General features: G+C 41.2%; 2 protein-coding genes across 7 annotated transcripts in view; one reads left to right on the top strand and one right to left on the bottom strand.

Annotated features, from left to right (window-relative positions):
• The window catches only part of LOC5566875 (phosphatidylinositol 4,5-bisphosphate 5-phosphatase A), a 60874-nt gene extending 58097 nt beyond the window's left edge, over nt 1-2777 (top strand). For 4 of the 6 annotated variants that reach the window (XM_021854622.1, XM_021854619.1, XM_021854621.1 and 1 more), the window contains 2 exons: nt 1385-1663; nt 1728-2777. In XM_021854622.1, the coding sequence (XP_021710314.1) occupies nt 1385-1663; nt 1728-2009 (561 nt within the window). In that variant the 3' untranslated portion in view covers nt 2010-2777. The remainder of the gene's footprint in view (nt 1-1384; nt 1664-1727) is intronic. The other 2 variants (XM_021854623.1, XM_021854624.1) reach the window with 1 other exon arrangement.
• Nucleotides 2778-11127: 8350 nt separating this feature from the next.
• The window catches only part of LOC5566877 (probable G-protein coupled receptor Mth-like 14), a 28656-nt gene continuing 27285 nt past the window's right edge, over nt 11128-12498 (bottom strand). Inside the window, exons 4-6 of the mRNA XM_001651254.3 lie at nt 12182-12303; nt 11899-12124; nt 11128-11836 (exon numbers count right to left, since the gene is read on the bottom strand). Of these exons, the coding sequence (XP_001651304.3) occupies nt 11503-11836; nt 11899-12124; nt 12182-12303 (682 nt within the window). The 3' untranslated portion in view covers nt 11128-11502. The remainder of the gene's footprint in view (nt 11837-11898; nt 12125-12181; nt 12304-12498) is intronic.

Genomic DNA, 12498 nt, shown 5'->3' with positions numbered 1-12498 from the left:
AGTGTTGAGTTTTGTTTAAAAAGTTATAATCAGGAAGTAGTCCTTCTCAATCACTCAAATTCATCATATCTACTTGAATAAACGCTCAAGTATGTTATCTAACCGGTACATATATCTCAGTAATTTAAAAGCTTATGTTCAGTTCATTCATACGACTTATCTCATGCAAATCGTCGAATATGTATCTTATTGTACAAATCGTACTGATATCGGTTATAATTAACCAAATCAGTGGTCTGGAATTTGTCTGAAAACGACTGGAAGGTCAGGGAAAGTCAGGGAATTTTATTTTCAAATTGAGTCGACACCCTGACTTCTCCTATGTTAAAACTATAAGGAAAATTATGTTTTTCTTATGGGTTTTGAATCAATTTGGACGATTAACTGAATGTAGCTCTACCATGTGAATATGTTCTACTAGACACGGAATGTTGCATGCTAATTATCTGTGTAAATCTGTGTGTGCTCAGCTATGGCTACAATTGGCGATATGGCCAAAATCGGTGCTTCTACCCTATAGGTATTCCACTAAACAGCTCGAAGATTTATTATCATTAAAAAGTAGTTTTTTTTCCTTTAAGTCTGCAGTTCAACAGTTTTCGTATAAGGCCGATTGCCATTATGGATGTTTTTATTGAACAGATTCGCACAAAAAAAACTGAATTGTGGTGAGATCGCTCATGAACTTTTAGTAATATTATTTAAAAAATATAAGATGTTTGGAAAATTTGTTTTGAAAATTCAACGTGGACATTTAGATAGAGGGCATAGACCAAATTTCACGCTTATTCTCGGGGAGAGGGAGGAGGTTGTCCAAAGTTGTTTGTTCTATATCCACGTGGTATATGGAAACAATGTTTTCCGCCTAAAAAATCCATCCAATCAGCTGCCTTACTAACAACGATTGCACTCATTATGATACAGTGCTGCTTCACAATGCGGGAAGACTTGAACTTGAGTCAATCCTGCTTCCGGAAGGACCGTCCGAAACGTAGACCCCCAATATTGAGATCTAACTCACGTACCGTTGGGGGAAATAGGGTGAGTGTTTGGCTTCCTGTGTTGTCCTCCCGGTTCTGCTCCGCACAGCTTTTGACAGCTAGTTTACGTTCATTTTTCGCTTATCATTTCCATTTTCGTTCATTTTATAACGCCTGTAGATATGTATAATCTTTTATAGAAATGTTCAGTTTGTTACGTTGATTGTTCACATACTTTATTACGTATATTTTACTAACCATTGCGCTCTGTGACGTCGACGTTTGCACACTTACAACTGCACTCTGCACCGACTTCTAACAAAACTCTTCAACTGATGGGCTCTGCCGACGATGGCGATGATGATGATGATGGGTTATGGTGAAAATGGTGGGACTTGGCGCAGGTTATTCGCAAACCGCAGTACAGTGGTGAACGGTTCAAGAGACACCACTACAAGCGATTCAGTTACCGAATGGCGATCGCCAACGGTACCGAGCTGAGCTCGTTTGATGATTTGGTTTCCGATTTGGTTGACGGCCAACAGGTTTACGAGGACACGACCGAGCGGACGATCATGTTCAAGCCGATCGAGCTGTGGTCGGTAGGTGAACCGAACACGATCGAGTACGTCATCCCGGCCGGATTCGAAGAGAGTAACGCCGACTGGATCGGAATCTATCGGGTAAGATTGAATCCATACAGTGGACATTCATCGACCTGTAATAACATCTTATATTGTCTTTTAGGAGGACTTTACTAGCTTGAGCGAGTACCTGGCGTACGAATACACGGAAACCTACAAGGAGAAGCAACACCAGTTGAACGAACAACAGCAGCAGCACCAGAAGAATACCCGAACGGTACAGTTGACTTTCTCGGAGAACGTCAACCTGCCCCTGGGCGTCCGCTATCAGTTGTTGTACTTCCAAAGCACCGGTACTCGTGGAGTTACAGGCCTAGTAGGCATCAGCAATACCTTTGCGGTGGAGAAACGCTGTCCATCGCCAACGTTCGACGATATTGATTGATCTAGACGACGCCACCGTAGGGCTAGCTTACCCACGACCACCATTGTAAGTTTTCAGCAAAACCCAAGGTATAGACCACTACTGTAACCGAACCAACCAATCAGCTGCTTCTCGCCTGGCGCACCCGAGTGTGATAATCGATTAGTCACTAAATTTAGTTGCTTTAGAAAAAAACAAGGAAAAGTCAGACACGAAGCATGTGAGGCCTTAGAGCGTGGTTCCTGTGCAAACCACTCCACCACAGAGCAAAGAGTCAAGTATAATTTAGAAGTGGTTCGTGCAGTTGCTGAACTAAACTGAACTAAAATCAAAGCAAGTGTTTATCTTTGGTACTGTTGCTTCCTTACAGATTTGCAAGTTCAATCAAAATTATGCGAACCAAAACCATGAAACTATGCAATAGTACTAGAATGCTAGCGCGTGTTAAAAATTGCAAATTAAATGCCAAATTTGTTTTATAAGAGTCATTGCGATAATTCTTTGTTGGTTGTTGTATTGTTAGGCGAATAGTTAAATGTTTAATTTCTAGACCACCATACTGGGGACAAACGAGTAATTCCTTTTGCTGGGTGCAATTTAAGTTTGATACATCAACTTCACAATCACTAGTACGATCAGAATCATGTTTTACCACAATCATAGCATCAAATACCAAGTATTGCAAACGACAGATTGATTGCCGTTGAAAGCTTTCACCACCACTTTCCAGACGTAACCTTAAGTCCATTTCAAAGAAATACAGTTCAATAGTAAAATGTTATGCCCAAATATGGTATGGACTAGATTTGATAGAGGAGAAAGAAATCCATGATTTTTCTATATTAATAACATATGTTTGACTAATTGATTTCCGTTTCGAGTCTTGAAGATAGTCCCATAGCCGGACCACATCGTCAACGATGATAAATAATTATTCAACGCAATTTTGTAAGACTGCAAGCCGAAACTCCCGACTTAAGGCCTTTTGGTGCGTCATCACAAAATGGCTTCTTCCAAAATCATTAACATATTGTTATGATAGTATTGGTATTTGCAACATCGATGAAATATAACTGCTTATCACCTGATTTAATGAATAATTTATGCAAAGAAAAATGCTTCAGGTGGTATTTCAATATTTAATCAACACTTTCAGATACAGCATTATCAAATTAGCGACAATATACATGAGATATATATTCTCAAAAAAAATCTTCGATTTCATGCCGCATTTCATTGCTTCACACAACTACACTTGTAAATAGAAGGTGCTTCCCGACTAAGGGTACATAACAAAATTATATCAGCATATGTTATACATATGTTAGGTTCTTACAAACTTGATGCAGGATGTTGTTAAAATAACTAAAATTATAACAAAAAGTGTATGAATAGTAACATAAACATAACAAAATGTGTTTTAATTCTATCAAAAACATATCAAACCAAGTTATAATGTTCGATATAAAGTATCAAAATTATAATACTGTTCGACATACGATAATATTGTTTATTATTGAAATGCATAACTATCTATTTATTTTGTTATAAAGTTGTTAAAAATGAACAAAAAAATATCTCAAAGGGGAATAAAACACATTATGTTATATTTCTGTTTTATTATGTTCAATGGATAACGGAGCCTAACAAAATTATATCATAATATGATATGCACATCATATTCTGATAAAATTTTATTATATTTTGTTACAAGCCTCTAGTCGGGTTACCTTTTCGATGGTAATTCAGCGGCAAGCATTTGTGTTTTGGATCCCATATTGCGTTCACTACACTTCCACTAAACAAATCTTTTATCCACATTTCCACTGGGATTTCCATATTTATAAAGTTTTATCAACCGCATCACTCAAAACTATTATGGCGATGGGTTTCACTTGTTGCGAATCGACGCCTCCACCGCACACTGAGACATGCCTGTGTTTATAGTCTAAAATATCCAACTTTTATTCTGTTGTATTAATTTTCAGTGCGGAAAGGCTGGGCAAAGCATAGAAACTTGAAACTCATACGTTGTTTGTTTTTCGAATCTCTCAAATTACAGAAACCATCTCTACGAAGCATAAAATCATACCAAGTGTTTATCAATTTGGACCACCCAAAATAATCGAAAAGCTCCACAGTGCGATGCGTCGGGATGCGTCGGGACGCGTCTATCGTGTGTGCACAATCATCGCGATCGTTGAGCGCAGTGATGTCAGAGTTGCTATCTGTAAAATCATAGCATTTAATGTGGATTGATCACAAAAACCATTAAAATTTTATTAAATCAGTGATCTTATGATGGAAAACTATTTGCAAAATGATAAGATTTTATAATATGCAGCAAATGTTCCAAAAACAAGCATATAACAATTGCTAGAAAAATCTATCACCAATCACCTGGCAACACCGTCATCGCTTGCAAACATAAACCGTACCTATGCATAACAAAAATATGCGATAAATCCAATAAAAAACAGAGAAATTCCGTTGCCCTTCATTAAATTGTAATGTTTTCTTTTGATATGTACGATTGAACAGTTGATTTTGATTTCTAATACTCGTCAATCTACTAAGTTTCCCATGTGTTTACATAAAAATATGCTTAACACAAATGTTATATTTTTTGTTTGTTTGTTTTGAAAATATACATGGAAAGGCGACACTACTACTGTTACATCAATGATGATTCTAATGATTCTTTGAGTTACACGCCGCTTCACCTTAATACAGCTAATGGCTAATGGCTCAAAAAAGCTAAAAAGGGCTTAAAATGGCTCGAAACGGCTTGGAAACTGCTCAAAACGACTCATAATGGCTCAAAACGGCTTGATATAGCTTCAAATTGCAAAAAAAGACTTAAAACTATTTAAAACAACATGAAACGGCTTGAATCAGCTCAAAATGTCTTAACACTATCGTGATCTGGGGTATCATTGATCAGCGGGGTAACATTGATCGGAATGACTCATATCGTAAAAAGTTCGTATTATCATTTATTGATGAAACATTTCCAAACCATGAATGGTGCTTCCCTTTATTATATTCATGAGCTAATAAAAGTGAAGATTTTTGCGAAAATTGCGTTTACCGTAAAATGGGGCGAATAGAAACACTCTCCGACATGTTTGAATGTGTACAACTTAAATCGTGTAGATAAAAACCATTTTTATTACTCTCAAATATGGGTCCCGTCTTCCTTAGCTGAGACCCCAATTGCCGTTAAAAAACAAAAATTATTTCATACAAATATTTGTGAAAATATGGTATGTTTCTATTCACCCCGCAATGGGGCGAATAGAAACACTGTTCAGTAAATATCGATACTTTTTTCATTTAAATGGAAAAATAAACACTTGTTCGAGTGCAACTTAAAGAAATATCATAACAAAATCACCTAGTAAAGAAAAAAATTGAAATTATAAAAAACAATTTCAATTTTTGATCATGTTGCAAATTGTCAAAAATGGCGGATGTTTCAAGCTATCAAAAATTGTTGAGATTTCACTATTTTCTTCTTATTTTGTTTATGCAAAATGTAGCAAAATTTATGATTTGAAAATAGTCTGTCGATACTCTGTTACTATTGAACTAATGGAAAAAGATATATTTCAGTAGGTTTTTTAAGTTTATCTTTACATAATAGACGCATTTCTTCCTGTAGGTCACTTTGTTTCTATTCGCCCCACTTTTTCTATTCACCCCGTTTTACGGTACCTTATACGTAAGTTTGGCAACTTTTCGAAACAATGATTTCAATGGTTAATGACGACACTATGAAACATTCATGTTTCACAAAAGTTCTGTAAGCGATATGAGCAAGTAAAATGCGGTTCTTACTAAGAACGGCACAGATCACAGCACAAAACATTCGACAGACATTTCCAGGCCAAGTTTCGAGCTTCAACCCTGGAACAGCTGCTAAAGGAGTTTTGACTGCTCAACAGCTTGCTGCACGTCAAGTTGCATCTCGGGATTTGTCAAAGTTTTCGGGTGATCCCTTGGAGTGGTCAATGTTCCTCAACACCTTTGAGCCCACAACTGCCATGTGCGGGATTCAGCCAGACGAGAACATAACCAGACTGCAGAAAAGTCTCGTAGGGCCTGCTTGGGAGTAGATACAAAGTATACTAACTGTACCGGCGGCAATCCCTGAGATTCTTGAGACGTTACGTGACGAATGTTGACGACTAGAACAATTAGTTCACTGCCTGCTTGCGAAGATTCGTCACGCTCCATCGCTGAACGTGAACAGGCTCGAAACTCTCATCACTTATGGCCGAGAAGTAAGGAACTTGGTAACCTACATTGAAGGTGTAAACCTGCAGAATCACCTATCAAATCCAATTCTGCTGTCGGAGCTACTAGGGAAGCTTTCTCCAAGTTGGCGACTGGACTGGGGGCTCCATACGCAACAAAATCCTCACGCGAAACCGTGTCGACCTTCGCATTTTTGGATGATGGATAGAGTGTCAATTTGAATCGAGGAAGAAATAGCGGAAGATCTGGGATTGAGCAGCCGCATTAGCACGCTGGAAGCGTTACTAGGATGGAACCAACGTCACGTCAAGTGAATTTGAACATTCCTGGCGATAATGGTGGACCAGACTATGCCATCTTGGAGGTACAAACAGTGCTTCGCTTCGACTTTCCTCAACAAAGCCTGAATTATCAAGTACTTTCCAATCATCTTCCACATTTGCGAGGGATGCCTGTGACAAGCTTCAACAATGCAGAGCCTCGCATTCTCATTGGTCTTGATAATGTATCGTCGAAAGTTGCCTTGGACAAACGTGAGAGACGCAACGGAGAGTCTATAGCAGCGAACACAACGACTTGGTTGGACGATTTTTGGAGGTGGACGACGAACGCAACGTAGCGCTAACGTTATGCTTCATATGTGTAACTGCACTGAAGATGAAACACTGCACAGTCTCGTTAAAGACATTTTTTCCGTGGAGTCCATTGGAGTGAACCCTATGTTACCTTTACAACCACCCTAAGATCAACGCACTAGGCAGCTCGTGGTGCAGACTACTCGACGAACTGAGTCCGGGAGGTTTGAATGTGGGCAACTATGGAAAAGCGACGACTTCGAATTCCCTACTAGCTGTAGCGGTCCTGCCGACCGAAAGAAGCATTCCCCTCCCCGTATCGAATAATTCGAAAGATCAATGATCACCATTGATCTAGGAAAGAACCCTTTTATTTTTTCGATGATGTTCCACGCAAGTTGGTGGATTTCATCAGATGTGGGTTTTCACTAGGTTAACTAGCAACAAGCGATGTAAGCAGAAGCCAAGAACCTTACTGCTTGTTGCTCGTTAACGTGCTCCAATGCCGGAGAATGTTTTTGTTTTAATTTTTGTTTTTGTGTCACCCGACAGCGCAAGGTCTCGGTCACATGGCTGTACTAACTGAGCCAGAGCAACGCTCGTTCTGGCTTTTCTCTTTCTCTCTTTATTTTCAGATTGGGAGATTGAGTTCCCCGCGGCAGCGCGATAAAACGCCCCGATCGCTGGCGGCGGGGGATGCAGTTCTGACGGTTCGTGGACGTTGCAGTTCTGACCGGTGGAGTCCGGGTGTGTACGACGCGTTGCAGTTCTGACGGTTCGTGGACGTTGCAGTTCTGACCGGAGGAGTCCGGTTGCAGTTCTGACGATGTACGACGCGTGCTGTTCTGACGGTCCCCAGTTCTGACGAGGTGTGCCGTTCGTTTTCGACATTTTCGTTCAAAGTTCAGTGGGCATTTTCTGCCAAATTGACGAGCGGGCCAATTCGGGTCGAGAGTGTTTGGTAGTGATATAAGGTGGATAAAGTATAGGTGGATAAAGTATATTTCGGGAAATTGGTGGAACCACCCACATACGCTATCAGAATCGAGGGTAAAGTGAAAGTGTCTCAATCGATTCCTTAAGAACGATTCTAAGGGTGGAAAGCTAGTGAATTGTGACGACCTTTTAGTAATAAATAAAATTGTTAGAAGGAAACAGAGTGATCAATATTCCGAAAGAAAACCAGTGACCTAGCCGGGGGGCCCGCTACACTAGCTACAAGATGGTTGAGCGTCGTATAGTTTGTTTGAAGAAGAAACTCTGCAATAAACCAGAACTCAGAAGAAATGCTCTAGAGCAGATTGAGAAACATCTGGAACGTGGATATGCTCACAAAGCTACCGAGGATGAACTACGAGACTCGCATCCACGCCATGTTTGGTATCTCCCTTTGGGTGTCGTCCAGCATCCGCGTTCACCGGGAAAAGTACGCATTGTATGGGATGCAGCAGCCCGGGCTATGCTACTAGCGGGACTTCACTGCTGTTCGTCAAATGGTCCATCAGTTGCTGGTCAGACAAAGTGATCGGCAAGCCCAAAGGTTCCTCGTTCGGTCTGACCCAACACAACATCCTACAATCTACGTGATGGAAGTTGTGATTTTTGGAGCTTCGTGTTCCCCGTGTCTGGGGAAGAACACCAACGCCAGGAACTATGAGGAGTTGTATCCAGACGCAGCGTCAGCAACCATCAACATTACCTACGTTTTCAACAATACGACGATTTCTTGGATAGCAGAGAAAGCGTTGACTAAGCAGTGCGGAAAGTAAAATCAGTGCGCTGGATTTTCGAGATCCGAAGCTCCGAAGGAGATTCTCAGACGTGTCGGGGTCAACGTCAACGAAACAGTCAAGCGCTTTTCGATGGAGAAGTCAACAGTTCGTGTACTTTGGATGACATGGGATCCCAAGAACAACATTTTCGTTTTCGGGTCACAATTCCGGGAGGAACTTCAAGCTCTGCTGTCTGGAAACGTCGTTCTCACCAAGAGGCAAGTTAAACGCGTAGTAATGAGCTATTCCGATCCACTCGGAATCGTGGGACGATGAAATAGTGGCAGAAGACAATGAAAAATGGCAGCGTTGGGTCAAATTAGCTCCGAACCTGAGGCAATGACGCACCCCGCTGCACTCTCGTAGCCACGAAGATGAACGTGACGCCTATGAAATCTCAATCGATCCCTTGCAATGAACTGTGTGCTGGGGTAATCGGAGTAAGACTTCTGAAAAGCATCCAGTAGAATCACTCAATACCGGTTCAAAATCGCTACTTATGGACGGATTCGACAACTGTTCTGGCTTGGTTGCGAGCAGATCCGCGTCGGCAGTTTGTTGCTTTCCGAACAAAAATTCAGTCAGAGATCAACGTGGATGAGTGGCATTACATGCCATCTAGCCTGAACATCGCGGACAAAGGTACCAAATGGGGAAATGGTCCCTGTTTTGACCCAGAAAATCCATTGGTCGCTGGTCCAATGTTTCTACGCCAAGAACGAGTGGCCACGTCAGCCAACTAAATTTTCGGAACCGTAGGAAGAAATAAGGTTTGTCCATCATCATGCGGCAGTTTGCGACTCCGTTATCGACTTTGTGAAGTTTTCGAGTTGGGATGATCTAGTGATGAACTTGGCCTACGTCTACCTTTTTGCTCGTCGTTGTCGGACGCCGCAAAGACTGACAACAGAAGACAGGATTGCAGTTCTGGAGCAGAGAGACTACGCAGCTGCTGAAGCAAGTACATGGTGTGTAGTTCAGGGCGAAGAATACTCCGATGAGATGTCTATCCTTCGAAAAAATTCACCAAAGGAAGTCCTTGCAACGAAGCAGTCCCATTGCAAATCTGTCACCATTTTTGGACGACAAAGGTGTTCTCCGGATGGGTAGCGGGAACCTGCGTTCATTAATCCTACGATTTTCAGAATCCGGTGATCGTTCCAAGAAGCAACGTTTACCAACGCTGAAATCAAATGGATGTTCAATCCCCATTCCGATCCCCACATGGGTGGAGTTGTTGGTGTTTGGTCCCTCAAAATATATGGGTGGAGTGTGGGAGAATAAGGTGCGCTCATATCTTTGCACCACGATCAACATTTGAATGATGAAGAGCTAACAACTTTCATAGCCGAAGCTGTACCACTGGAGGATTCCACAGAGGAAGCAGTTACGCCGATCAACTTCCTGGTAATAAGTTCTAGTGGTAGTAACAATTCGTCGCGGATAACAGTTGACAAAGAAGTACCCATGGAAATTAGCTGGAGGTTGATGCAACAATTTTTGTACCAGTTTTGGAAGCGGTGGATACAAGGCTACCTCCCATCGATAGATAGACGGACCAAATGGTTCAGACATGTTCGCCCACTTCAGGTCGGCGATCCGGTAGTCATCGTAGACGAAGCGGTCCGTAACGGATGGTTACGTGGCCGTGTAAAGGAAACATACCTAGCAAAGGATGGACAAGTGAGGAAGGTCGATGTCCAAACTTCATCAGGAGTGTTCCAAAGAACAGCGATCAAAGTGGCCTTGCTGGACGTTCAACAGAGTGGTAAGGCAGGTCAAGACTAAGGAATTGCACCTGTTGGGCCTATTATCTTGTTCCACCTTAAGTCAGCGCGGAAGAAAGTCGACGCGTTGCGTTGTACGCCAATAATGACCCTGTAAAAGTGATGATCTCATGAAGAAGCTAAAACTTATCTGAATTTTTAAAAAACTCTATTGTATATTATTAACTACTTAGTTTCTTAATAAGTAAATTTATTAACGTGAATTTGATCTTAAACAGTTAGAGGTCGGTGAAGATATTTTACGTGCTAGTATGAATACAGAAATTGAGAAATTTTGTGGATGCAATTTTGATAGAGATGTTTCACCAAATAGATAAGTTACAATATTACAGCAAATAATGCAAATAATCTGTTATTGTAAATGCTTGAGGTAAGCTTTCATGAAATCATTAAACAACACTTGTTCCAGTTTGCCTGACACCGACCAATTGAACTTTGTCTTTGTTGAGGAATCTAAAATGCATTGAATTACGCGAAGTTATCACTATTTAAATTAGGAGTCAATATGGCACAGTCAACGTAACTTTTTTGTGCAATTTCTTGTAAGTCGAAAATGAATGCTTTCCCCCTAGTGCTGAACCTTCGCCGAAGTTCACATGCCCTATCTTTTATCATACTTACCAGGGAGTTGGAGTTCGACGAATCCACATGTGTAACGCTTAGAAGTAGAGAGATAGGGTACGATAAGTTAGCTGCAAGCTGAACTATGCTGTCATCTATATGAAGTGGTTAGAAATAAATCTCGTTAATTTATATGATATAAATTTATTCGACACATGATACTAGACGTTAGGTTCTGAAGTGGTGACCGTTTATATATTTCCTTGCAGATTTCAAGTGTTGTAATAATCCAACACTGTTTTAAAATCGTCGCCTCATAGATAATGGAATGTTTTAATCATTGTCTGGAACACAATTTATTATAATTGAACGTTTACACAAATGTTTATGAATGCACCCTACGGCTATGCTTCTTTTAAGAATCAGTACATCTATTCTAGTAGGTATTTATTGAAAATGGTTGATCGTTTCACATTCTTAACTCTAAAGCCTTATATGAAAGAACTTGTATCCTAAATACTGAAATTCGAATCTTGGAGAAAGCTTCTCATCATACCGCTCAAGAAGCGTTGGAATTATTCAGCGGAACACTTTCCTTTCCGTTAGCGGGATGATGGCTGCCGCTAACCCGGTAGTGTCGGGAGCCTCGCCCTCGGCGCAAATCGATTGCATCCGGATCTTCCACGCACCCGCAGAGTTCCCGCTTCTGGAACCATGCCTTCACCGTTCGGAACGGTCGCGGCAAGCAGATGAAGATGATGAAAATCAGAATTCCCTGCAGCCCGAACAGGATGTCGTACAGGATCGGAATGGTGCGGGTGGTGTAGTAGGTGGCAATCGTGATGACCCACACTCCGGCCATGACCATAAACAGCATGGCGGTGTACTTGGCCCTAGAAAATGGATTGAATGGTGAAATCTGTCATGGTAGATGAGTTTAGGTGGAGGCTCTTACATATACTTGACCTTCTCGACATCGGCAGTGTGGATGTCCGGGAGCTTGGCAAGGATGGCGTTCGCCGCTTCGCCTCCATTGCTGAGGCGACCCCGGAGGGTGAAGTGCTGGATTTGGATATCGCTCACCCGTTGGAAACCCCAAAAGGTAATGAAGAAGCTTATGATGTTCAACACTATGATCACGATGATCGGCAGGAAGAAGTAGTGCTTCAACGAGGTGGAATCTGGGAGAAAGAAGCTGTTTCAAGATAATCACTCAAGAGAAGTTGAAAAAAGCATACCTCCGTAGTGTGAGTGCAGTAAGATGATACCCAGTGGTACAAATTGAGCGAAAGTGGTGTACAGAAGGAATGTTCGTTTCTCGCCTTTGACTCGTACTTGAATTCCATTCGGTAAGAAGTACCTACAAAAAAATAAAACTTAGTATCTTGTTCCTGAATCGATTGGAAACTCGAATCATGGTATTGTTTCATTTCTTTCATTTATCAAGTTAACATATAAACAGATAACACTGAATCAACAATTTCACGCCACAATACTCGGTTCGTGGCCGCATCTCTCCATCCTCGGTTCTGCTGCACGCTCGTCAAATCGATAC

The sequence above is a fragment of the Aedes aegypti genome, chromosome 3, assembly GCF_002204515.2.
Source record: "Aedes aegypti strain LVP_AGWG chromosome 3, AaegL5.0 Primary Assembly, whole genome shotgun sequence".
In the NCBI taxonomy this organism is placed as follows: domain Eukaryota; kingdom Metazoa; phylum Arthropoda; class Insecta; order Diptera; family Culicidae; genus Aedes; species Aedes aegypti.
This window is presented reverse-complemented; position numbering and strand designations above follow the sequence as displayed.